Genomic DNA, 27,523 nt, shown 5'->3' on the forward strand with positions numbered 1-27,523 from the left:
TGAGATAGTAAATAAGACACAACATGTCCAACTTCTGCTGTGATCTGTGATTAATGCTATAGATTGAACAGGTCTATTCATTGCTATGTCAACAGCTCCATCAATGATTAAAAGTGACGAGAAAATGAGATATGTATGTCTCTTAAAATACAATTGTAGGCATACTTGCCAATTGACAACATGTATTTTCGTATTAGGAGATGTGTTAAAGCAAATGAGTATTTGCTGTGATTCATGAGAATCCTATGTAACATTGTTGAAGACCACTATTATCCTCTCTGATCATCTGTAATGCTATTTTTCCATATCCCAATGTAATGACAGTTTCAGAATAATTTTTGTCTGTTCAGCTACACAGATTATTCCTTTGAAACATTAAGCAATCATAAATCTCAGTAAAATTGAGAACACCACCAGGTCTAAGTCATTCATCACCTTAATGTTGGATCCATATCACTGTTCCTTCATTGTCACTGGATCAAAATCAAGAAACTCTATATGTCCAGAAACAGATTGATAGTATACCCACCAAATAAATGGCAGCAATTCAAGAAGGTGATATGAACGTATGAATGAGGAGCAGAAGTAGGTGATTTGGGCTGTCAAACCTGTTATGCTTTTTACAAGATCAAAGCTAATCTGTAATGATGAAGGAGCGTCGCTCCGAAAGCTAGTGTGCTTCCAATTAAACCTGTTGGACTATAACCTGGTGTTGTGTGATTTTTAACTTTGTACACCCCAGTCCAACACCGGCATCTCCGAATCATATTCTGACCAAGTAGTGATGATCTTTTACCCCTTTCCTTACCAAGATGGTATCCACTTCTACCTTAAAATGTGCAAAGACTTCACTTCTGCCTTTTCAGGAAGATGATTCTAAACACTCTCAATTCTCTGAAAAATGTTTTGGTTCATTCTTTTTAAATTAGGAATCTATTAATTTTAAGCAGGAACACCTTAGTTCTAGATTGTCGCACAAGAGTAATCATCATCCATATATCAACCATGTTAAACCTCCTCAAGACCTCGTATATTTCAATCAAGTTATCTCTTACACTTCTAAACTCTAGAGAATAAAACCCAGGTGAAAGTGAGGACTGCAGATGCTGGAGATTAGAGTCGAGAGTGTGTTGCTGGAAAAGCACAGCAGGTCAGGCAGCATTTGAGGAGCATTCCTGATGAAGGGCTTTTGCCCACAGTGTCGATTTTCCTGCTCCTCGGATGCTGCCTGACCTGGTATGCTTTTCTAGCACCACACTCGCGTGAGTACAAACCTAGCCTGTCCAGCTTTTTCTCCTAAGACAGCCAGTCCATTTCTGGTTATTCAAATAAACCTTCGCTTTCAATGCATTTGCACCTTCCTTAAATAAGGCAACTAATACTGTGCACAATACTTCAGATCTGTCTTGTATAATTAAGCATATCCTCCATATTTTTGTATTTGGGTCTCCTCACAATAAATAATAACATTCTGTTGACTTTTTGCTTTATTTGCTGGCCTTGCCACATTCCATGAAATATTGGGGAGGAAAAAAATGAACTGGTTCAGTTGCAAGCATTTTCAATGTCACTTGGGTTCATGATTAGCTTCTCAGTAGAAAAACAGGTGACATTGTTTGGCACATACAGAATTATTGATTCATCTTTTCTAGGCTCTACGTGCCATTTAAAGGATAAATTGAGGTTTCTGTTTGAAGCATTTGATCATTTTTAGGAATTCAAGTTTTTTTTAATTGCATTTTTTATGACCTTCACAATGTCCAAAATCGTTTGCAGAAAATTATGCACTTTGAAAATCTAGTTACTATCATAAATATGGAAGAATGTGGCAGCCGGTTTATGTGAAGTTAGATTCTGAAAACACCAATAAATGTTAATATCTGTCCCTGAGAGTGTTTTAAGCAAAGTGCTAACTCAGGTTACTTGATGTGGATTCCCTAAACAAGTCTCCATAAAACTTGTAGGATGTGTTTCTCTTCCAAACTGGTGCTTTCTGGAGCTTTCTTATTAGTGACTGCTATGCATCTCATAACCTTTCCCCAACTGCTTAGACACTGCTAATAACCACATACTTGTTGTTCTGGGCCTCTTTCACCTGTAAGAACCTGCTTCTGGCTGCTTCTCTCTCTATCTAATGGTCCTAAAATTCAAATCAGCAAATACCTTAGCAGTTATCTCCCTAGTCAGCATGCCTTTAGTTAAAACCACATGACTTGAAAATGCTTTTTGGAACTTGATGTTCAAAAGGACTTTCTTACATTTTTTGAATAAAAGAGTCAGATCTTCACAGAACTCAACTAAAATCCATTGTTCCTTCACTTCAGAACTCTAGTTCTCAAATAATAATGTATTATTAAAATTCAAAATCTAAACTGTGCTATTTTAAGAGGGTTCAAATGCAGAGGGTCTTCCAAGCACATGTGCACATTAGTAGGAAACATTGATAGTGATTAAGAAAGTTTAAGGCATGATTGGCTTTATAAAGAAGGACAACTCTTAAAAACGCAGAAGCCATTCTACATCTTTACAAATAGCTGGTTAAGTCTCAAGTTAGACATTGTGTACAATTTAGGAGTGGCGTCAAGCCTATGGAGAAGTTATATAGGTGGCTTACTGGGATGGTACCAAAAATGAGAGGCTTCAGTTATATGGAAAGATTGGAGAAGGTGGAATTGTTCTATGAGGAACGGGGGAAGTTATGGGGATGCCTAACCGATGAATGGTATTTAAAGTTTTGAGATACTTTTGAGGGATTGTTTGTTTCCTTTGACTATTAGGATGAAAACGAAATAGTATATATTAAAATGGCAGACAAAAAAAAACTAGAAGAGATTTTTAAAGAAGTAGTAATGCAGGGAATGGTGCAGAATATAATGATTAAACGGCTATAGTTGCATTTTAAATTTTTAACAATTGTAAAACACTGTTCAACATATTGCACACGAGACAAATATTGAAAAACCATTTTTGTACAAAGCTAATTTCAAAAATTCTTCGGCATTAAGTAATAAATAATTAGAGCCGACGAAGGAAAGCATTTATCTGATATCTATGATGAAACATCTACTCCTGATGAATCCAACACAGGAATCCTTTGTATTTGTAATTTATATATTGGTTTCACTTTCTCAGTGCTATTCTGCAATTGATGGTCAATGACATGAAAATGGAAGTGATTTCTATTTTATGTCAAATCAAGCAGAATGAAGAGTGTGTCAGTACCTTTTTTTTTACAACAGGAGTTATTACTTAATATACAATTTTTACTGGGATTGAGATTGTGGAACCAGTCTAGTGGTACATTCTGAACTGCATTGTATGTGACATTGAAATTATTAGTAACTGGAGAAATTCCAGGATTAAGCTGCTTGTGCATGTGTTTTTCAGAATGGTGGAAGTTGCCATTTTGTATAAACAATTTGTTCTATTTCTGGTCTTTTTTGATTTATCTATTGTGTTGAGCTTTCAGAATGAGAAATAATAGCTTTTCTTGACACTGTCCAGGCTTGGGCAGTGAGGTCAATTTTGAACCCTCTTGTGGATCATGAGTTTTGATGTTCGTTCAAATATTGATGGTTTTATTACCATGCTTTGATAACTAGTAATGTTTTAGTTTCAAAATAAATCAACAAAAATAGAAGAATCCTGTGATTCTAATTAAATTATTTTCCAAAATGTTCAATATAAAATTAGTGTCATCTATACACTATTATCAAACACTCCAAATATTGGTATCAAAAATCAGTCCAAAGTACTGTTCAAAGTCTCTCCAATTTCCTTGTTTCCTATTATTAATTCCCAATCTCTCATTGTAAACGACCAGTTCGCATTTCAGCAGCTCATTTTTATTTAGATTCTTTCTGCTTGTAAAAGCTAAAATCATCTTGTTTTCATATTTTGTTGCTAGTTTACTTCAATTTCTCCCTTTTGCTTACAAATCAGCAGAATGTGGCAAAAAAATTAAAGTTTCCTAACAGACTACTGATAATCTTTGCTGCATTGTATGCCTTTTTGTTTCAATGGATAACTCCCTTTAACTTCCTTAGTTGCCCACAGGTGGTGCATCCTTCCCACAGTCTTTCTCAATGAAATTATCCAGAATTGTGAAGTATTTCCATAAATATCTGTTATTGCTCTTCTACCATTTTTACCTCAACTTATTTTTCGATTCCAATTTGGTCAACTCTGTCATTATATCAATATGATTTTGCGTATTTATGTTGAGGCCACAAGCTTTAGTTCCACAATCTCACCCCCAGAACTTTACATTCAATTAATAACTATCCTTACCAAGAGAATTCTTTATTATGATGGCCTGCCTCATTACACACTGCTAGATTTAAAATAGCCAGTTCCTTTCCAGTATGCATTTTACAAGGAACTGTCCTAGTAATACACACTTCTGTCGGGTACCTTTACCAATTTGATTTGACAAATGTATATGCAGATTAAAATCCTTCATGATATTGGAATGCATGTTTTATAAATTCCCATTATTTCTTGACTTGTACTTTATCCTACAATGTAGCTACTGTTATAGGGGCCAGAAACTACTCCCGCCAGAAATGTCCGCCCTTTTTTTCTCTTCATGAAAGCTGTTATATGTATTGATCCTATGAATCAACTCCTTTACCTTTCTCATCCTTTATGGATAGAGTGCCTTATCTCATTTTCCTTTCTTCCTCCCTCCCAAAACATCAAATCCTCTTGAGTATTCAGGACCCAGTCATGGGCAACTTTGCAGTTAGCCTGTATGATGGTTGTTACCTCATGCTCCTTTTATTTTTACTTGTGGAACCATTTGATCTACCTTGTTATGAATGCTCATATATTCAGATAAAGAGCCTTAACCACTTTTTCTATGCTTGCCGTAGGATCTGAAGAGATAGTTGTTAGTAAAGAAAATAAATAGGCTTTGCTTTGCTTTCCAGGGTAATTTTTAATTAGTGGCTAATTATGCCAGACAAGAGCAAGGCCTATTGCTTGTTGAGATCCAGTCAGATGTAGCAATCACAGACATCACAGTCTCTCTCCAAAGGTTGTCTGATTGCTGGCTGCTGCCGTGCTCTGCACTAGGTCGCTATCCCAGTTCCAGCACCAAACTGCTGCCATCACATCCTGCACCATGGTGTCACCATGGCTCTGGACTGGCCTGCTGCTGCCACACTCTGCACTGGGCTGCTTGTTTCCCTTCTCCAGTTGCTGATTGCTGGCATCCCTGCTCTGGTGGCTGATGTCACCACTCTGGTGGCCAGTTGCTAGCAATCCCACTCTGGCTGCTGCCATCACTGCCAGATCTGCTTCGGAGACTGATGGCCAGGTGCCCAAGGCTGAGCGAAGATAGAGAAGGGAGGACGGAGAAAATGAAAAGAAAATGAGCAGGCCGGCTCCAGCTGGAGTGGCCCATTCTGCTGCCATCTTACTGGATATCCTGCCTCTTATCAGATAAACACAGACTTTATTTGATGGATTAGCCAAAATGTTTTACTTCAACTGTTGAAAGTAGGTCGGGTATTATTTTTACCTCATTTAGTCGTCTTATCTGTAAACAATATTTCTCAGAATCTAATGGGCAGATTTCATCAAAATGTGATCCACAAATCAGGTATGGTTTAAGGAAGAGCTGGTTTAGGTTTTGCTGAAGATTCAGATCTGGGTCTTATAATTTTTGGAAAGACCTGTTGACATTGTGTGATGAGGCAAATTGTCTTCTGGTTTAGAATGTTGAGAGTTGCTTTATTTGGAATGCTGATTGTTTTAAAATGTTATGGGTTAGGGAGCAAAGCTTTTAGAGCAGTTTGTTGAATATAGATTTTCTCGAGTTCTCCAGTGAGATGGAAACTCAAAAAGATTGAAAAGAAAAACAGATTTTTAGTTCAAGAGCATCGTCAACAGGGAAGAGCCTCAAGGAAGATGGGATTGTTGTAATAGCATTGAGCTAACATAAGTACAGCAAAGGTGTGCATAGTATTGAATGCCCTTGTTATGTTTATGTGTTCATGTCGTTGAAATATTAAACCGTAATGATACAGTTCATATGGAGTAGCAAAAAGGTGTTCTCTAAGTACTTATGTACACGGTATCTCCTCATTCCATTCACTTTCCTCTCTACCGTATTTGGATAATTACCTGTGATTCCTTCAAATTCCAGTTTTTATAAATTCATAGTTGCTAAAAGGCAATCTAGTTCTGCCAGTACTTCTCATTTAAAGTCTGCTTTCAAGAGGCAACCAGAAAGCAAATCTGAACTAGATAAAAGCCAAACTACGGACATAAAGAAAGATTAGAAAAATAACGGTTTGTGGCTTTAATATTTGTTAATTTAGCATTTAACAGTTGACAGCAGGAGTTCAGTATCAATTAATTGGAGCTATGGATCAGAGTTAGAACAAGTATGCACTTAACATTATTGAAAGCAGGAAAATGATGCAACAGCATGGTCTTGAAAGAATACCCGTGAACAGTATTTGTTACAACTAGTGGAAAGTCTGAAAAAGGGATTCTCAAATAGAAAAGTCCAAAGTTCCATTATTTTCATCAAGTGAAATGTAATGTTGCCAGCAATTTCCCAGTAATGGATTGGTGGACCTTGCACAAGATAATTATTTAAATATTGGATTTTGGAATTGTCCTTTCAGAGAAGTAAATTGTATTAGTGCCAGATAAAATGTCATTGGCATCTGATACAAATTTAACAAGAGACAATTTACATTTAAAAACTTGTATTTGAATTTTAATGCTTGCCAAATCTAGCTAATTTTATTTAAACTGAAACTTGTTTTCTTCCAGCACTACTCTGAAATCTGACGGAAGCTCATCATCCTCTACTGCCACCTCTGGGCCACCTGCCAAAGTCTGTCTGGTTTGCTCAGATGAAGCATCTGGATGTCATTACGGTGTTCTTACATGTGGCAGTTGCAAAGTTTTCTTTAAGAGAGCTGTAGAAGGTAAGAATGAGTCATTTTCTACTGTGTTCATGCACTTCAGACAACTTGTTTTGTCTGTCTTTTTTATTGTAACTTCTATTTTAAAAAAAAAAGAGAAACGAATACAAATAAATATCTAATTCTGAATCCATGCTGACCAGCTTTATAAAGGTAAAGGCACTGCAGAGAAAGAAAAGCATTGAAACAAAGGGCTCTGGGTTAAGGTTTTCAGTGCTTGTTAATGAGTTGATTATCATACATGATACCTTGACCATTGCTTTAGAAAGGTTTGGCATGAACTCTGGAAATATGGATGCTACTAATGAATCCTTTAAAGCCTCAAATGTAATGTACCACACAAATGATTTCTTGGTCACCTAGGAATAATCTTTGGTCAAAAAGCCTGTTTGTTACTAACAGCAATCACAACTTTCATTTGTCTTTAATGTAAATTGCTTCAACGTGATTCATTATAAGTGTTACCAATTGAAATTTGATGCTGAGCTACATTGGGAGATAACCAAGCAAAAGCCAAATGTTTGATCCAAATAGTAGTCTTGCGAGAGGGAAGAGAGGCTTATGGAGGGATTTCTAGAGCTTAAGACCATGGCTCCTGAAGGCAAGTTTTCAAAATTAATTAATGCGATATGCACATTGATTGCAAGTCCATCACTCCTAATCAGCTTAGAGTGGGTGATGATGAGTAATCTTTATGGATAAATATAATCCATGTCATGAAGGTATCTTCACAGTGAAATCACAGAAGTAGTCTTGGACGTTTGACCCAGTGCCATTAAAGGAATGATAATGCATTTCTAAATCTTGATACCAGCTGACTTGGTGGCCAACTTGCAGATGCATTCAATAATTGCACTTCTCTTCTTATCTAACAGAAGTTGCACTTTTTCTGTCAGATATACATAAGAGCTCCTATGACCCTGTTTGAAGAGGAGCAGTGAAATTTTACCCAGTAACTTGACCTATTATTTCTTCTCTACAAACATTACTGTTGGTAAAGCTGGCAGCAAAGTGAAATTCAATGATGTGAATTTGAAGTTAACTTAATATTGCACTAAGAAATAATTACAATCCTTTAGCTAATGAGATAACCATTGCTTCCTTGACCCTATTGCCATCAGACTGCTGACTGCTCAACATCTCTTCTTCACTCTGTGTTAATGGATGTTGCTTACAGGTCTCTCTTCAAAAACTGTTTCTCTCTTTCAAATCTTCTGTATTCAGCTCTTCCCAGAATGACACCAACACTTGAATCCTGTGTCTTTACAAATTACCATCCTATCTTGAAGCCTCACTTTTCATTCCCAAGTCCGTCGATATGTGTCCTTTCCCAAGTCTGTGCCCATCTTTCCTGGGAGCTCCACATTTGAATTGACCCTACTATAATACTGAAATAGCTGTCAACATCACAAATGACATCTGTGTCTGTGACATAGTTAACTTATCAATTTTCATCCCTTTTGATCTCTCTCTAACCTATGTTAGAGTTAAACACATAGCTTTTCTAATGCCCAAATATGTTGGTTTGCACTTGTCTGGTTCCATTTTAACCTCTATAGCCAAATAATTACCTGCATTGTTGCTGTTTTCAACACAGAGCTGTCACCTGTGGAGATCTGAAGCATTTACCCTAGTCCCTATTTTTTATTTCTCTTCTATATGCTCCTCTTTGGGAACAGCATCTAATAAATGCATGTATGCTACCAACATCCAAACAAGTCATCACTGCACTCGGCCTCTGACATCACTAAGCTGTCATTCTGTGTGTTAGTCATCCAGTACTGGATGAGCAGATATTTCCACTGATCAAAAGACGTTTCCTTTTGGTCCCTGGTATGAATTCCATTCCCCTCCCATTGATTCCATCTGTTTTCTAGAAAATGTGTCTGAGGCTGAGTCACACAAATGCCACCTATTTCTACCTTTGTAATGCTACCCAACTGTGCTTCTCTTCACTCATCTGTTGAAACTTTCATCCATGTCTTTGTTACCTCTCAACCTGACCAATTTAAAACCTACCTGACTGGTCTTCCATGCTCTACTTTCCATAAGCTTGAGGTCATTCAAACTCTGCTGTCCTAACAAGCATAAAGACCCATTCATCCATCACACCTATGCTCACTGACCTAGCTCCTAGTCAAGCAACCCCTTGAATTTTAAATTTCCATACTTGTTTTCAAATTCCTTGATGGTCTTGCACCTTCCCTATCCCTAATCTTTGTTCACCCCATAAGCCTCTGAGATATCTATGATGGTGTAATTCTGATCTCTGGATAAGCCTGATTTTAATTATTCCATCGGTGGCCATGCTCATCTACCCAGCCTTTTCTATGCTCTAATCTAATCACTAAGATTGATAAATGGGCATGCCCAGCTACAGATGATGCTTGGGCCGCTTTTATCTCTGATTTTGATTTCATTATAAGATTCTGCTATTCCTCGGTTAGTGCAGATATAGAAACTAACGTTCTTGCTAACTGTAATTAAACTTCAAAAACCTTACTAATTTATTTAACAGTTTTTCTTTATTTATGAAAACAGTTTAGAATTGTGATCGCTAATTATTATCTCTCCTTAACAGACCTTGATCTGAAGAAAACAACACCAGCTTGTCTCGTCCCTCCATATAACCAAGCTTCCTCATTCCTGGTGTAATTCTGTTCAGTCTCATGTGCATCCTCCCCAGGGCTTTGACATCCTTCCTAAGATGTGGTGCCCAGATTTGGACACAATGCTCCAGCTGAGGTTTATCCAGTGATTTGTAAATTTTAGAATATCTATTTATAGAATCTAGCATCCTGAATGAATTTTTTTTCAGCCATTGCATCTTGCCCAACTGTTCTCAAAGATGTTTGTTTGAGAATCTGCAGTTGGTATGCGATCATTAAAATTGCAACATTTAATTTTGAAAATCACAACACCAGGTTATAGTCCAACAGATTTATTTGGAAGTACTAGCTTTTGGAAGTATGAGTGTTACTCCTTCATTAGGTAGCTATGGAGCAGGATCATAAGTAGATTTTATAGCAAAAGGTCTGTGTCATGCAACTGAAAAGATTTATTGAACAAACCAAGATTGCTGTTAAGTATTTCAATGTTTAGAATGCATTGCAGGTTTCGGTTCATTAAAATGTAAATCCCAGAACTTCTTTCCAGTTGCACTCAAGATAACTTAAGGTTTTATCAAAAAAGGTGATATCTCAGTTGACAGTGCATGCAAGGTGTGAGGTTAGAATCTGTGTGTATCCCAATCTTGAGCCAGACTGGTTCTGTTTCCAAAGTAGGAATTTATAAAATGTTACATGGATTGACTACTTGCAGATTGTGCGCTTTTTGAACAAAATGGAATGTATCTGCAATTACAATTCTGCAAATGCAAATTCACCCAATAGACTTGTATGTGTGTAAGTGCATGTAAGGGAGGGAGGGAGGGAGAGGAAGTATGTCTGTGTTTGTGTGAGCGAGTTTAAGTGAGTGTGCATGCTTGGTAGAGTGCATGCGTGAGTGTGACGGACTACAAGCCTGAGAGGTGTGTGTGTCTGTGAGAGAATGTATGTTTGAGAGAGGATCTGAGTGAGTGTGCGTTTATAGTGTTGTGGGGTCACCTCGCTATCAGCCCCTGCTCGGCCACTCTACATTGTTGCATATGCCGAAGTCCACCTTGGAGGATGGTCACCTGAAGCTCTGAGGCTGAATGTCCCTGACCGCTGAAGTGTTCCCCGACTGTGAGGGAACATTCCTGTTTGGCGATTGTCCATTCATCCGTTGTCGTAGCGTTTGCTTAGTCTCGCTAATGTACCATGCCTCGGGGCATTCTTGCCTGCAGCGTATGAGAGAGAGAGACACCGTTGGCTGAGTAACATGAGTACCTGCTGGGTTGTGTCCCTATGTGTAATGGTAGTATCCATGTTGACACTCTGACACATTTTGCAGTGGTTGCCATAAAGGGTTGTATGTTGTTGTGGTCGCTGATGTCCTGAAGGCTGGGCAGTTTGCTGCGAACAATGGTCTGTTTAACGTTTGGCGGTTGTTTACAGGTGAGAAGTGGAAGCATACGGAAGGTCTTGGTGAGATGCTTATCCTCATCGATAGTTTGTTGCCGGCAGTTAAGAACATGGCATAGTTTCTCCACTCCTGGGAAGTACTGGACAACGAAGGGTATCCTATCAGTCGTATCCCATGTCTGTTTCCTGAGGATGTCATTACAGTTTCTCGCTGTGGCATGTCTGAACTGGTGATCAATGAGTTGAGTACCATACCCTGTTCTTATGAGGACGTCCTTTTAGCACCTTCAGGTGTCCTTCATGTTCCTCCTCATCTGAACAGATCCTGTGTATGCGTAGGGCTTATCTGTAGGGGATGGCTGTTTTAATATGTTTAGAGTGGAAGCTAGAGAAGTGCAGCATCATGAGATTATCCGTGAGTTTGTGGTAGAGTGAGGTACTGAGGTGCCCATTCTTGATGTAGGTGTATGTGTCCAAGAATGAGACACATACTAAAGGTATGCAAGTCTGATGGTGGAATGAACCTTGTTGATATCACATTGTAGTCATTTCAGTGACTCCTCACCACGAGTCCAAGGGGAGAAAATGTTGTCAATATATGTGGTGTATAGTGCTGATTGGAGATCCTGTGCAGAAAAGAAGTCTTTGAACTTTTGCATGAAAATGTTGGCAAATTGGGGTGCAAATTCAGTCCCCAAGGCTGTTCTTTATGTCTGGATGAAGAACTGGTTGTCAAATGTGAAGATATTGTGGTTGAGAATGAAGCGGATGAGTTGTAGGATGATGCTCGGAAATTGGCATTTGTTGGTATTGAGTACTGAGACTGTTGCAGCGATGCCATCGTCATGGGGAATGCTGGTGTAGAGTGCTGAAATATTCAAGGTAATGCGGAATATTTTCAGTTAGGGTTAGGGTAATGCATTGTCTGAGCTGAGATGTCACTTTTTTTATATAATACCTTAAGTTATTTCAGGAATGTGACTGGAAAGAAGTTCTGGGATTTGCATATTAATGAACCGAAACCTGCAACTCATTCTAAAAGATGTAAGACTTAACAGCAATCTCAGTTTGTTCAGTCTATCATACCAGTTGCATGACACAGATCTTTTGCTATAAATTCTATGTCTTATAATCCTGCTCTACAGCTACCTAATAAAGGAGCAGCGCTTGGAAAGCTTGTACTTCTAAATAAACCTATTGGGCTATAATCTGGTGTTGTGTGATTTATAATTTGTTCACCCCAGTCAAACACTGGCACCTCCAAACATTTTATTTGCACTTCCTTTCCTGATTCTATCTTCAAGAATTCATCTTTCTACACTTCTTTGCATCAATTTTCATTTGTTAGTGTGCATCTGAAAATTGCTATATCCTTTCATTGTTCAGTATATACGAGTTCATCTTTGACTGCATATTTAGAAACTATGTCCCTTATACCCAATCGAAGATAATACAAAAAGAGCAGTGGTCCAAATAATTACACTTATAGGCATGACTATAAATCTCCCTTCAGTCTGATAAATGTCCATTCATCACTATTTGAAGCTTTCTCTCTCCTCAATTTCATATCCATGTTGTCTCTGCCTCTTTAGTCCCTTTAAATAAGTCTGCCATGTAGCACTTTATTACACTCCTTTTGAAGGTTCACATGTATGACATTTAAGCACAGTACAAGAGCAAAAATCTCCAGATGTTGCCAAATGAAAAATGCTGGAAATACTCAGCAGGTCAGGCAGTGACTGTTAGTTGAGTTAAGACAGTTGACAAGAGTTAATCTTACATGTCAGAATGCCCTTTTATCAAACGCAGTGTCCAAATCAAGTCTCTCCATTACTACTTCAAATAATTTGGTTAAAAATCACACAACATCAGGTTATAGTCCCACAGGTTTAATTGGAAGCACACTAGCTTTCGGAGAGGTGCTCCTTCATCAGGTGGTAGCCACTACCACCTGATGAAGGAGCGTCGCTCCGAAAGCTAGTGTGCTTCCAATTAAACCTGTGGGACTATAACGTGGTGTTGTGTGATTTTTAACTTTGTACGCCCCAGTCCAACACCAGCATCTCCAAATCATCAAATACCTTTAAATTCATACTGGCAGTCAATTTTTAATTCATGTTTTTTCAGTTGACTGTATTGTCCAGGATTATGGACTCCAAATGTATTCTATAGGTGGCACGTTATAGTTTCATAATTTACTGGATAAATTCTGTTTGAAGTTTATTTTCTTTTTTGTATTATTTTCATATTAATTGAGGGGCCTAGATAGAATGGATAGGAAGGATACATTTCCCTTGGCAAGAAGATCAATGACCAGACCCCTGAATTAAAGTACTTAGCAGATGGTGTAGAGAATAGTTCAGTCCTTTTTTTTAAGGCAGAGAGTTGTTGAAATCTGGAACTCGACACATTTTAAGACAAACATTTGCACTAGGGTTGCCATAACTTACTGTTACAGATCAAGAGCTGGGAAGTGGGATTACACTGCATAGTTACTTTGCAACTGGCATGCACATGATGGGCTGAATGACCTTCTTCTACATCCTACATTTTGTATATTTCCAAATAGGAATATTGAATACCTTTTATTACAGCAATGAAGGATGCATCATTACTTTTTGAGGATCCATTTCCTGCATGAGTGAGCAAGTGTTAGATGCAGTGTGTCCTGTCCACCCCCTTGGTACTGAAATTGCTCCAGTGCTGCTGGCCAGCAATAATAAAACATACATTGTGGAAATTCATTCATTCAGTTTGTAGTGTTTCTTTGATCAGTGAGCAAATTTGCTTTCACTTCTAATTGTTTGCAGCTAAACTGTAATGTCTTATTGGGAGGCAATTAAGTAATGTCTGTTAAATCAAAGAAAGGTAATCAACTTTTATAATGTAGCTGCATTGGGACAACTCAGTAGTAAACCAGGTGTCCTTAAGTGGCTATTGGCACCAGCCCCAAGGAAGCAGATGGGATTTATGCTGTTAATGGTTTAAAATTTGTTGTAGCCTCTGTAATTATAGATAGAGTCATAGAGATGTACAGCATGGAAATCGACCCTTCGGTCCAACCCGTCCATGCCAACCAGATATCCCAACCCAATCTAATCCCACCTGCCAGCACCCGGCCCATATCCCTCCAAACCCCTTCCTATTCATATACCCATTCAAATGCCTCTTAAATGTTGCAATTGTACCAGCCTCCACCACATTCTCTGGCAGCTCATTCCATACACGTACCACCCTCTGTGAGAAAAAGTTGCCCCTTAGTTCTCTTTTATATCTTTCCCCTCTCTCCCTAAACCTATGCCCTCTAGTTCTGGACTCCCCTACCCCAGGGAAAAGACTTTGTCTATTTATCCTATCCATGCCCCTCAATTTTGTAAACCTCTATAAGGTCACCCCTCAGCCTCTGATGCTGCAGGGAAAACAGCCCTAGCCTGTTCAGTCTCTCTCTATATCTCAGCTCCTCCAACCCTGGCAACATCCTTGTAAATCTTTTCTGAACCCTTTCAAGTTTCACAACATCTTTCCGATAGGTTGACATCAACTACAGTAAATTATAAGTTTAAAGTAGTGAAAGATACAAAGTGTTAGTTATTTTTGCTCACACTTTTTTAAAAAAAGTTATTTGGAATGTGTTACCTGAGCATGTGGTGGAGGCAGATTCAGTCATGATTTTCAAAAGGGAATCAGCTAATTATCCAAAGACAGGTCATTTGTAGGGCTACAGGAAAGGATAGGGAGCAGAGCTAGTTCAGCTTGCCCTTGCTGAGATCTGGTTCATCTTCTGTGCTGTGGCTATTTTGTGATTCATATTATTCAGTCTGTTGTTCTTTATCACTGTATTTGGGGTGGGGGTGGGTGGGAGTGAATTCTGCAAAGCTATTAGTGAAACAGATCCTAAACTATTAAACACTTTGAATTGAAATGTGCTTTGCAAAAGCTCGATTAGTGTTAGTGCAGCACTATGAAGTGTTCCCTCGACTAATATGACTGACTGTGTATCTCAATTTTAGTGTGGTCAAAAAGCATTATTTTCTGAAGGTGTGCTGCTGCTTTGAATATATGTTGTCAGGAGAATTAAATTTCTGATAGAACAGTTTTGTTTGGTTAATATGGTACAGGTACAAGATCCTTTATCCGAAATGCTTGGGACCAGCTGTTTATTGGAATTCAGAATTTTCAGAATGTGACAGTTTAATGGTGAAAATTTTTAAAAATCTTACCGGAGAAGCAGGCTTCTAACTAAGAACGTGCTTGGCCATGCCATCCCAGGTTACATCTGAGTGACACTCGTCGAGTGGGTGTTGACTTGGGGACGTTCACAGAGAAACCCCAGGCCTGGCAGTGCTTGGCCACACCCCCAGTGTCACATCTGAGTGACACACATTGAATGGGTGTCAACTTGGGTTAACTATTTGCTCGTCAAACAACCTTGTTAATGAGAAAAAAAACTTCACAAAACAACCTTCGGATTTCAGAGCTTTTTGGTTTTTTTGGAAGTTCGGATAAAGGATCTTGTACCTGTATTAGTCATCCCACTCCCATCAGAAAGAAAATTGTCCTAAAAATCAGTTCAGAAAAAATTAACAGCAAGTTATGCAAAATTGTTTTTAGTAGATTTTTGTGAGAAGCTCTACAAATTCATAAATTGTTTTAATTATGTTTATGTTCTCTGCTTTTGTGTTGCTGACTTCCCCTGAGCCTTTCTAAAATTGTATTGTGAGTGAATAGATTCTAAAACAGGCTTTTTAATTGAATAGATCTTTTAAGCTGTTTGTTGAGCTTTCTGTTCTTGCTCTCAAATTGCATTCAGACTTCCATAAATTTGAAACCCATCAATCTAGCAGGTAGTAACACTTGCACTTAATAAATCTGAGCTGGATTCAAGTGCAGTTTTCTGAACAGGAAGCAGAAGGAAGCGAGTTGACTCTCAAATTGATAAGCTGTCAGAAGGGCATGCTGATTTTTAAAAATGTATGAGTTTTTCCAGATGGAGCAATTTTTCAGCTATTGGCAATGAAACATTTGCAAAATTATGATTGTATCTATAATTTCCTCAGTTTCTTGAACCCTGAAGTAGAAAACCATTTAAGTACTGGATGTTGTCTTCTTAATTCTTATTTTTTTTTCTCTTCTGCAGTTCTTTGAGGTTTATTAATTCTACCAAGTTCTTCCACAGTAATTTTTATATGTTCCCTTATATTGACAATTTTCTTGCCAATATAGGAACAGTTACAATACACTCAGCAAATATGCCATTTCTGTATTATGCACTGAAATCTCATATGACTCTATTTTAATTGGGCAGGTTCTCCTTTATCACTGAGGCTATGATTATTGTGTTCTTAATCCCCCTTTGCATTTGTTGTTAACCTTTAAAGGAATATTAAGAGAGTTTCATAACTAGTCTGTTTCCTTCCATTTGGGTAGCTGTTTCTTTTAACTTAATACAGTTGTGTGCATCATTTATTCACCATGGTGATTTACATACACAAGCAAATCCCATGATGTTTGGGGTGTGTACTGGTTTAGTAGCACTTCAAACCTTTTAACTTTCACTTTAACTGTATCATGGCCCATAACGGATCAGCTTTTTTTCCACCATAATCTTTGCCTTAGTTGAATTTAAAGCTTGTTTTTAATTTTCATCTGCCTCCCAAATATAATATCAAATACAATCATACCATGACCACCACTTCCAATGCCAAGGAGGTACTTAGAGGACTCCTTCCATAGTATTTTGCTACTCATTTCTTCTGTCCATTGTGCTTCCACTGTCACATCACCATTGCTGAAAACCCTTTCTTTCCACGACAGTAATTGTAATTTATCAACCCTGTCATTTCCCTTTTTCAAATTGCTCTCTTCTTTCTAAGGATTCTATAAGCTTGGATTATATATCCAATTATCTCAATCATGCCCTGCTTATAGCCATTGCTGTAATGTGCATTAAAGATTGTTATATAAAAAGCAAAAGAGCTGCAGATGTTGTAAATTAAAAACAAAAACAGAAATTGCTGGAAATGCTCAGCAGGTCTGGCAGCATCTGTGGAGAGAAATCGGAGTTAACGTTTCAGGTTGGGTGACCCTTCCTCAGATTGTTGTATGTTATCACTAACATTTGTTAGCAGTGTGTCCCTTCTTTACTTACACCCAATTGAATTTTTATGCTAATTACATTAATGATATACTCAAACATTTTGTTTTCATTGTAGGACAGCATAACTACCTCTGTGCTGGAAGGAATGATTGCATCATTGATAAGATTCGTCGAAAGAACTGCCCAGCTTGTCGTTTTAGAAAGTGCCTCCAGGCTGGAATGAATCTCGACGGTAAATTTGATTGCTTCATGCAGCCAGGAGAAAATTAACGTTAACTTAGAATATTTATACCACAGTAAAGTACAATTATTAAGTGTTTAAAAGATTACCTGTACCAATCTGGCATGAATTAACCTAAAATCTAAATTTTTCCATCTGTAAGATGTGTCAGGATGCAACTGCAATGCAGTACGTTTTAGCTTCAAACAGTTTGGGTGCTATTTTATGCACCACAGTTTATACTTGCTAAAAATTAAAATAGCAATGTCATCATATTCTGGAAATTACATGTTGATCAAATTCAGTAAGCAAGTGCTTGAAGATTCCATTTCAGTGTTGCCATTTATAGATGGCAAAATAAATCCCACACTTAAGTTCCATACAGTCAAATAATGTTCAGGTTCTAGAATGTCAAGATTTTCATGGAGTACAGCAACAGTGACAAATCTGAGGGCTGCACTGTCGTCATAGTTCAGGAACCCCGATATCTCAAGATTCATTATTATCCTTTGACAGAAGAAATTACTCCTCATCTTGGTCTTAAATGGGTGACCCTTTATTTTGAGAGTGTGCCTTCTGGTTCTTGACTCTCCCAAATGCGGAAACAATATTTTCACAACTATCCTATCAAGTCCCTTAAGAATCCTGTGTGTTTCAATAACATCTGTAGTGCTGAGGCTACAATTATTGCAATTTACATTAAACGCTTGGATGAGGAAAGTGAATGTACTATTGCCAAGTTTGTGGATGACCCAAAAATAGTTGTGAAGGCGAGTAATGAGGATGACACAGTCGCAGAAGAATGTAGACAGGTAAAATGAGTGAGCAAAAACTTGACGCTGGAAATTTAATGTGGGGAAAATTTAATGTGCAGGAAGAATAAAGGAGTAGAATATTATTTAAATGGAGAAAGACTATAGAAAGCTACCAAACAGAGAAATTCAGGAGTTCTTGTGTATGAATCAACAAAAAGCTAGTCTAAGTTCATTGGTTAATGGAAATGGCAGATGGAGTGTTGGCCTTTATTTCAAAGGGAAAGAAGCATAAATACAGGGAGGTTTTGCTAAAACTAGGAGCTAGTCAGACCACAGCTGGAATTCCGAACAGTTTTTGGACCCTCTATCTAAGAAAAATACACTCACTGGAGGCAGTCCAAAGAGGGTTCATCAGGTTGATACCAGGTCTGGAGGGTCTGTCTTATGAGGAGAGATTGACTAGGTTGGGCTTGCACTTATTGGAATTTAAAAGAATGAGAGGCGATGTTATTGAAACACACAGGATCCTTAAGGAACTTGATAGGATAGTTGTGAAAATATTGTTTCTCCTTGTGGGAGAGTCGAGGAGCAGAAGGCATACTCTCAAAATAAAGGGTCATCCATTTAAGACCAAGATGAGGAGGAATTTCTTTTGTCAAAAGATAATAATGAATCTGTGGGACTCTTTTTACTGCAGAGGGCTGTCAAGGCTGGATCAATAAGTATGTTCATGGCTAAGACAGATAAACTTTTAATCAGAAAGGGAATCAAGGGTTATGGGGAAAAGTCAGGAAAGTGGAGTTGAAGATTATTAGATCCTGGAAGTAATAATCACTTAGTCAACTGAGAAGAAAATTTAAGTGTACAGTCTCAAACCCAAGACTCAGGTCATAGTTCATAGGGCCATATGATCTTGAGACTTGGGCAATCATTATTGGGTACTGGAGACACACTTCTGGTAGATCCTTTACATGATCCAGAAATGAGAAAGGCAATCCAACAGCGGCCACTTCGTAAGTAAGGTTTCTCAGAATCCAAGTATTAATCACCTGAAGCTAGACCTGCTGGTGACGCATGTTACCTGTATGCTTGACACCAGACTGCGAAAGCAACTCTGTGCAAGACACAGACATCTTAGGACACTCCCAGGAGGACAGTGAAATGTTTTGGAGATGTCTAATATGCCCTGAAGAGGTCAAACATAACCATGGATTCATGGAAGTCACTGGCTTGTGACTAACTGACTGATTGATTGATTTAAATGATGAAAGCTCACTTGGAAGTCAGTGACTACTTAAACACTGTTAAGAATGCGAAAAAGTGAATTTGATGTGTCATATGGGACGTACAAACCTCTGAACAATGCCTCTACCCAGCCCTTCAAGCACCACCTGCCTGTCATATGATAGAGTATGCAGATCAGCCTTTGCAGTCTTCTGAATCCATCAAATTGGAGAGGAAACAAGCAATCCTCAATGTACTGCCTAAGACCCCATTAGTATATCAGTCAATTACTTGGCTTCTGACAGAGCCTGAATTCAATTTAAAGTATGAAGCTGAGTGGAACAAGGCAGGAAGAAATGAGACCTAATAACAGGGTTAAAGGAAACAGACATATCATTAAACAGGCAATTGCCAAAAAGAGAGTAGGTCATAGTTTGAAAGAATCTTTTTTCTCTCTCAAGTGCTGAAGATATAAATTTATATTTTTCAGTTGTGGAGATTTAAAAAGTTGATTACTTAGTGTCTAGTGAGCTGATATGTCAGGCATGAATTCTGGGGATTGAAGGTAGAACGTCAAAAAGGAACAAGAGTGCCATCTGTTGCTCTAATCGCTTAATGTGCATTAATTGCAACACATCAATATGGAAGGTTTGTATTATTTTGTTTTGGCATAAGAATATTAGGAAAACCTTTGACTTCTAGAACAGATTTTATCTGCAGGAAGTGCACACTATTCCAAACTTTGATATATTAAAGCTCACATATTTGCAGGCATCTCTTATCTCTGATTTCATTCTCTGCAATTCATTCTCTTCATCAGTTTCTGTCATGATGCTACAATCATACTATTGATGTTGTGATTGAATCTTTCTCTTCAATGAAGTAGTGCTCAGTTATGGAGCCCAAATGGTATAGTTGGTAGTGTTCTTGCCTCTGAGCCAAAAACCCCAGGATTGTGTTCTACTTAAGGACTTGCTGGCACCAGAAGGACCCAACCACTGGCACAGGCGAGTCAACATATATTGGTACAAGTCCACAGCACAGATAAATGGACAGGGTTGGCAAGAAAAAAAGGCTATCCTGCTGTCAAACCACCCACCAAATCTGAAAAAAAAAATTGATATTAGTCTGTCGAACCAGCATTGAAACCACCCCATATCATTGTCATAGAACTGTACAGCTAGGAAACAGACCCTTGGGTCCAACTCTAGTATGCCGACCAGATATCACAAATTAATCTAATCCCATATGCCAGCATTTGGCCCATATACCTCTAAATCCTTCCTATCCATATATCCATACAGATGTCTTTTAAATGTTGTAATTGTACCAGCCTCTACCACTTCCTCTGGCACTTCATTCCATACATGCACCACTATCTGTGAAAAAGTTGCCCCTTAGGTCCCGTTTAAATCTTGTCCCTCTCACCTTAAGACCATGCCCTCTAGTTCTGGACACTCCCACCGCATGGAAAAGACCTTGACTATTCACCCTATCAATGTCCCATGTGATTTTATAACCTTCTATAACGTCACCACTCAACCTCCGATGCTCCAGGGAAAATCGCCTCAGCCTATTCAGCCGTTCCCAATAGCTCAAATACTCCAACCCTGGCAACAGACTTGTAAATCTTTTCTGAATCTTTTTCAAGTTTCGCATCATCCATCCTTTCGCAAGAAGACCAAAATTGGACACTATTCTAAAAGTGGCCTGTACAGATGCAACATGACCTCCCAACTCCTCTAGTCAATGCACTGACTAATAAAGGCAAGCATATGAAACACCATCTTCACGATCCTGTCTACCTACAACCCCACTTTAAAGGAACTATGAACTGCACTCCATGGTCTCTTTATTCAGGAACACTCCCCAGGACCTTACCATTAAGTATATACATCTTGCCCTGATTTTCCTTTCCAAAATGCAAAATCACATTTATTGAAGTTAAACTCCATCTGCCACTCCTCAATCCATTGGTCCATCTGATCAAAGTCCTCTTGTAGTCTAAGTTAACCTTCTCTGTCCACTGGAGTCATCTGCAAACTTACACACAAGCGTGTCTCCTATGCACGCATCCAAATCATTTATATAAATGATGAAAAGCAGTAGACCCAGCACTGATTCTTGTGGCACACCACTGGTCATAGGCCTTCAGTCTGAACAACAGTCCTCTACCACTGCCCTGTGTCTCCTACCTTTGAGCCAGTTCTGTATCCAAATGGCTAGTTCTCCCTGTATTCCATGTGATGTAACCTTGCTAACCAGTCTACCATGTGGAACATTGTTGAAAACCTAACTGAAGTCCACGTAGATCACCTTTTGAAGGGCTTTTGTCCAAAACGTCAATTTACCCGTTCCTCGGATGCAGACTGACCGGCTGTGCTTTTCTAGCAACACAATCTTGGTTCCATGTAGGTCATGTCCACTACTCTGCCTTCATCATTCCTCCTCATTACCTAGAGTCATAGAGATGTACAGCATGGAAACAGACTCTTCGGTCCAACCCGTCCATGCGACCAGATATCCCAACCCAATCTAGTCCCACCTGCCAGCACCCGGCCCATATCCCTCCAAACCCTTCCTATTCATATACCTATCCAAATGCCTCTTAAATGTTGCAATTGTACCAGCCTCCACCACATCCTCTGGCAGCTCATTCCATACACGTACCACCCTCTGCGTGAAAAAGTTGCCCCTTAGGTCTCTTTTATATCTTTCCCCTCTTACCCTAAACCTATGCCCTCTAGTTTTGGACTCCCCGACCCCAGGGAAAAGACTTTGTCGATTTACCCTATCCATGCCCCTCATAATTTTGTAAACCTCTATAAGGTCACCCCTCAGCCTCTGACGCTTCAGGGAAAACAACCCCAGCCTGTTCAGCCTCTCTGTAGCTCAGATCCTCCAACCCGGGCAACATCCTTGTAAATCTTTTTTGAACCCTTTCACGTTTCATAACATCTTTCCGATAAGAAGGAGACCAGACTTGCACGCAATATTCCAACAGTGGTCTAACCAATGTCCTGTACAGCTGCAACATGACTTCCCAACTCCTGTACTCAATACGCTGACCAATAGAGGAAAGCATACCAAACGCCGCCTTTACTATCCTATCTACCTGTGATGCCACTTTCAAGGAGCAATGAACCTGCACTCCAAGGTCTCTTTGTTCAGCAACACTCCCTAGGACCTTATCATTAAGTGTATAAGTCCTGCTAAGATTTGCTTTCCCAAAATGCAGCACCTCGCATTTATCTGAATTAAACTCCATGTGCCACTTCTCAGCCCATTGGCCCATCTGGTCCAGATCCTGTTGTAATCTTAGGTAACCCTCTTCGCTGTCCACTACACCTCCAATTTTGGTGTCATCTGCAAACTTACTAACTGTACCTCTTATGCTCGCACCAAAATCATTTATGTAAATGACAAAAAGTAGAGGGCCTAGCACCGATCCTTGTGGCATTCCATTGGTCTCAGGCCTCCAGTCTGAAAAACAATCCTCCACCACCACCCTCTGTCTTCTACCTTTGAGCCAGTTCTGTATCCAAATGGCTAGTTCTCCCTGTATTCCATGTGATCTAACCTTGCTAATCAGTCTCCCATGGGGAAACCTTGTTGAACGCCTTACTGAAGTCCATATAGATCACATCTACTGCTCTGCCCTCAACAATCCTCTTTGTTACTTCTTCAAAAAGCTCAATCAAGTTTGTGAGACATGATTTCCCACGCATAAAGCTATGTTGACTATCCCTAATCAGTCCTTGCCTTTCAAAATACATGTACATCCTGTCCCTCAGGATTCCCTCCAATAACTTGCCCACCACCGAAGTCAGGCTCACTGGTCTATAGTTCCCTGGCTTGCCTTTACCGCCCTTCTTAAACTGTGGCACCACATTTGCCAACCTCCAGTCTTCCGGCACCTCACCTGTGACTATCAGTGATACGAATATCTCAGCAAGAGGCCCAGCATTCACTTCTCTACCTTCCCACAGAGTTCTCGGGTACACCTGATCAGGTCCTGGGGATTTATCCATCTTTAACCGTTTCAAGATATCCAGCACTTCCTCCTCTGTAACCTGGACATTTTGCAAGATGTCACCATCTATTTCCCTACAGTCTATATCTTCGATATCCTTTTCCACAGTAAATACTGAAGCAAAATATTCATTTAGTATCTCCCCCATTTTCTGTGGCTCCACACAAAGGCCACCTTGCTGATCTTTGAGGGGCCCTATTCTCTCCCTGTTACCCTTTTGTCCTTAATATATTTGTAAAAACCCTTTGTATTCTCCTTAATTCTATTTGCCAAAGCTATCTCATGTCCCATTTTTGCCCTCCAGATATCCCTCTTAAGTATACTCCTACTTTATACTCTTCTAAGGATTTACTCGATCTATCCTGTCTATACCTGACATATGCTTCCTTTTTCTTAACCAAACCCTCGATTTCTTTAGTCATCCAGCATTCCCTATACTTACTAGCCTTCCCTTTCACCCTGACAGGAATGTACTTTCTCTGGATTCTTGTTATCTCATTTCTGAAGGCTTCCCATTTTCCAGCTGTCCCTTTACCTGCGCACATCTGCCTCCATTCAGATTTGGAAAGTTCTTGCCTAATACCGTCAAAATTGGCCTTTCTCCAATTTAGAACTTCAACTTTTAGATCTGGTCTATCCTTTTCCATCACTCTTTTAAAACGACTAGAATTATGGTCGCTGGTCCCAAAGTGATCCTCCACTGACACCTCAGTCACCTGCCCTGCCTTATTTCCCAAGAGTAGGTCAAGTTTTGCATCTTCTCTTGTAGGTACATCCACATACTGAATCAGAAAATTGTCTTGTATACACTTAAGAAATTCCTCTCCATCTAAACCTTTAACACTATGGCAGTCCCAATCTATGTTTGGAAAGTTAAAATCCCCGTACCATAACTACCCTATTATTCTTACAGATAGCTGAAATCTCCTTACAAGCTTGTTTCTCAATTTCCCTCTGATTATTGGGGGGTGTATAATACAATCCCAATAAGGTGATCATCCCTTTCTTATTTCTCAGTTCCACCCAAATAACTTCTCTGGATGTATTTCCAGGAATAACTTCCCTCAGCACAGCTGTAATACTATCCCTTATCAAAAATGCCACTCCCCCTCCTCTCTTGCCTCCCTTTCTATCCTTCCTGTAGCATTTGTATCCTGGAACATTAAGCTGCCAGTCCTGCCCATCCCTGAGCCATGTTTCCGTAATTGCTATGATATCCCAGTCCCATGTTGCAGTCCCTGAATTCATCTGCCTTCCCTGTTAGGCCCCTTGCATTGAAATAAATGCAGTTTAATTTATTAGTCCTACCTTGTCCCTGCCTGCCCTGACTGTTTGACTCACTTCTGTTCTCAGCTTTACCCGTCTCCGATCGATCTCTTTCGTCACTCCATTCCTGGGTCCCACCCTCCCCTCCACCTTTACTAGTTTAAATCCTCCCAAGCAGTTCTAGCAAATTTCCCTGCCAGTATATTAGTCCTCTTCCAATTTAGGTGCAATCCGTCCTTCTTGTACAGGTCACTTCTACTCCAAAAGAAGATTCCAATGATCCAAAAATGTGAATCCTTCTCCCATACACCAGCTCCTCAGCCATGCATTCATCTGCTCTATCCTCCTATTCCGGCCCTCACTAACTTGTAGCACTGGGAGTAATCCAGTTATTCCTGCCCTTGAGGACCTCCTTTTTAAATTTCTGCCTAACTCTCTGTAATCTCCCTTCAGAGTCTCAATCTTTTCCCTTCCAATATCATTGGTTCCAATGTGAACAATGACCTCCTGCTGGCCCCTCTCCCCCGTGAGAACATTCTGCACCCTCTCTGAGACACCCTTGATCCTGGCACCAGGGAAACAACACACCATTCTGCTTTTTCTCTGCTGGCCATGGAAAGGTCTGTCTGTACCTCTCACTACAGAATCCCCGAACACAATTAATCTCTTGGAAGCCGACATGCCCCTCGTTGCATTAGAGCCAGTCTCAACACCAGAAACTTGGCTGTTCCTGCTACGTTCCCCTGAGAATCCATCACCCCCTACATTTTCCAAAACAGCATACCTGTTTGAGATGGGTATATCCACAAAAGACTCCTACACTAGCTGCCTACCTCTTACCCTTCCTGGAGTTAACCCATCTTTGTGACTGTACCTGAGACTTCCCCCCCTTCCTATAATTGCCATCAATCACATACTGTTGCTGTTGCAAATTCCTCATCGTTTCTATCTGTCTCTCCAACCGATCCACTCGACCTGATAAGATTCGCATCCAACAGCATTTATGACAGATATAATCTGCAGTAACCCTTAAACTCTCTTTAAACTCCCATATCTGACAAGAAGTACATATCACTGCAAAGGCCAGTTTTGCTCCTTCACAATCTACAGACCCAGAAAATAACACTGTCTTATTCCTCTACAAACACTGCCCCAGGTTAAATGAATAACTATGGCTTATATTTTAAGTTTAATCAAGAGACTTATCTCCAAAAACACATAACCAAGAAAGAATCCACTATACTCACTACTTCAGCCTTTCTCTTGGACAGACTGAAAACAACAATTAACTTACCTGATTCTGTACTGTGAACTTCGTCCAACAGTTCCTCCAAGATTAGTTGTGAATTTCACTCTTTGTTAATTTTCCCAAATGCACTGCGATGTCCAGTGATACATGAATTCAAACATGTGGTAACTGTGCAGGTTCCCTCTCTCCTGCACTGTGCTTACCATGTGCTTCCTTTGTCTGCTCTTCTTCCTTTTAAACTGCTGTTGTTTTGACTTTTTTTTTCCAAAGTTCCAAAACCACGCAACAGCATATAAAACAGTAATTGCTGCTCCTGGAATTCGAGGAAATCACCTCCAACTCCTAAAATACCTCAAAACAAAAGGAGCAGCTCTTACAGCCAGAAATTTTTCCTGTCCTCCATCTTGGATTACCCTCAATCAAGTTTGTGAGACATGATTTCCCATGCGCAAAACCATGTTGACTATCCCTAATCAATCCTTGCCTTTCCAAATAAATGTTAATCCTGCCCCTCAGGACCCTCTCCAGCAATTTGCCTACCATTGATGTCAGGCTCGCCGGTCTATAGTTCCTTGGTTTTCCTTTCCACCTATTTTTAAATAGTGGCACCACGATAGCCAACCTTCCAGCACCTCACCTGTGACTATCAGTGATGCAAATATCTCAGCAAGGGGCCCAGCAATCACTTCCCTACCTTCCAACAGAGTTCTCAGGCACACCTAATCAGATCATGGGCACTTATCCACCATTATGTGTTTTAAGACATCCAGCATCACCATCTATGTAATACGGACATTTTTCAAGATGTTGTTAGTTAATTCTCCAAGTTCCATAATTCTTCAACACAGTAAACACTGATGTAAAGTACTCATTTCATATCTGGCCCCATCTTCTGAAGTTCCACATGTAGGCAGTCTTGCTAATCTTTAAGCGGCTTTATTCTCTCTCTAGTTACTTTTTTAATCATTAATGTATTTGTAGAATCCCTTTGCCCATAACTACTCATGTCCCCTTTTTGCTTTCCTGATTTCCCCCTTAAAAATATTTCTACTGCATTTATACTCTTCTCAGGATTGACTCAAACTCTCCTGTCTATACCTGACATATATGTTTCCTTTATTTTTCTTGACCAAAACCTCAATTCCTCTAGTCATCCCTCATTTCCTACACCCGCCAGCCTTGCCGTTACCCTAAGAGGAACATAAATGTCTCTGAACTCTCGTTATCAAATTTTTTGAAAGCTTCCCATTTTCCAGCTGTCAGTTTACCTGCAAATATCCACCCCCAATCAACTTTTGAAAGCTTGCCTAGTACTGTCAAAATTGGCCATCCTCCAATTTAGAACTTCAACTGATAGATCTGGTCTATGCCTTTTCCATCACTATTTTAATACTAATAGAATTATGATCACTGGCCCCAGAGTGCTCCCCCATTGGCACCTAAGTCACCTGCCCAGCCTCACTTTTCAAGAGTACACCAGTTTTTGCTCCTTCTCTATTAGGTACATGCACATGCTGAATCAGAAAAGTTTCTTGTACACACTTAAAAATTCCTCTCCATCCAAGCCCTTAGCACTATGGCAGTCCCAGTCTATGTTTGGAAAGTTAAAATCCAGTACCATTACCACACTATTATTCTTACAGATATCTGAGATTTCATTACAAATTTGCTTCTCCATTTGCTGCTGACTATTGGAGGGGAGTGGTCTATAGTATAATCCCAAGAAGGTGA

General features: G+C 39.5%; 1 protein-coding gene across 2 annotated transcripts in view; it reads left to right on the top strand.

Annotated features, from left to right (window-relative positions):
* The window catches only part of LOC122556605 (glucocorticoid receptor-like), a 115,369-nt gene that overhangs the window by 57,318 nt on the left and 30,528 nt on the right, over window positions 1-27,523 (top strand). For both annotated transcript variants that reach the window (XM_043703490.2, XM_043703489.2), the window contains exons 3-4: window positions 6,790-6,947; window positions 17,161-17,277. In XM_043703490.2, coding sequence (XP_043559425.2) covers window positions 6,790-6,947; window positions 17,161-17,277 — 275 coding nt within the window. The remainder of the gene's footprint in view (window positions 1-6,789; window positions 6,948-17,160; window positions 17,278-27,523) is intronic.

The sequence above is a fragment of the Chiloscyllium plagiosum genome, unplaced genomic scaffold (genome assembly GCF_037043375.1).
Source record: "Chiloscyllium plagiosum isolate Xiang-an unplaced genomic scaffold, Cpla_swu_hap1 HiC_scaffold_16, whole genome shotgun sequence".
NCBI lineage: Eukaryota > Metazoa > Chordata > Chondrichthyes > Orectolobiformes > Hemiscylliidae > Chiloscyllium > Chiloscyllium plagiosum.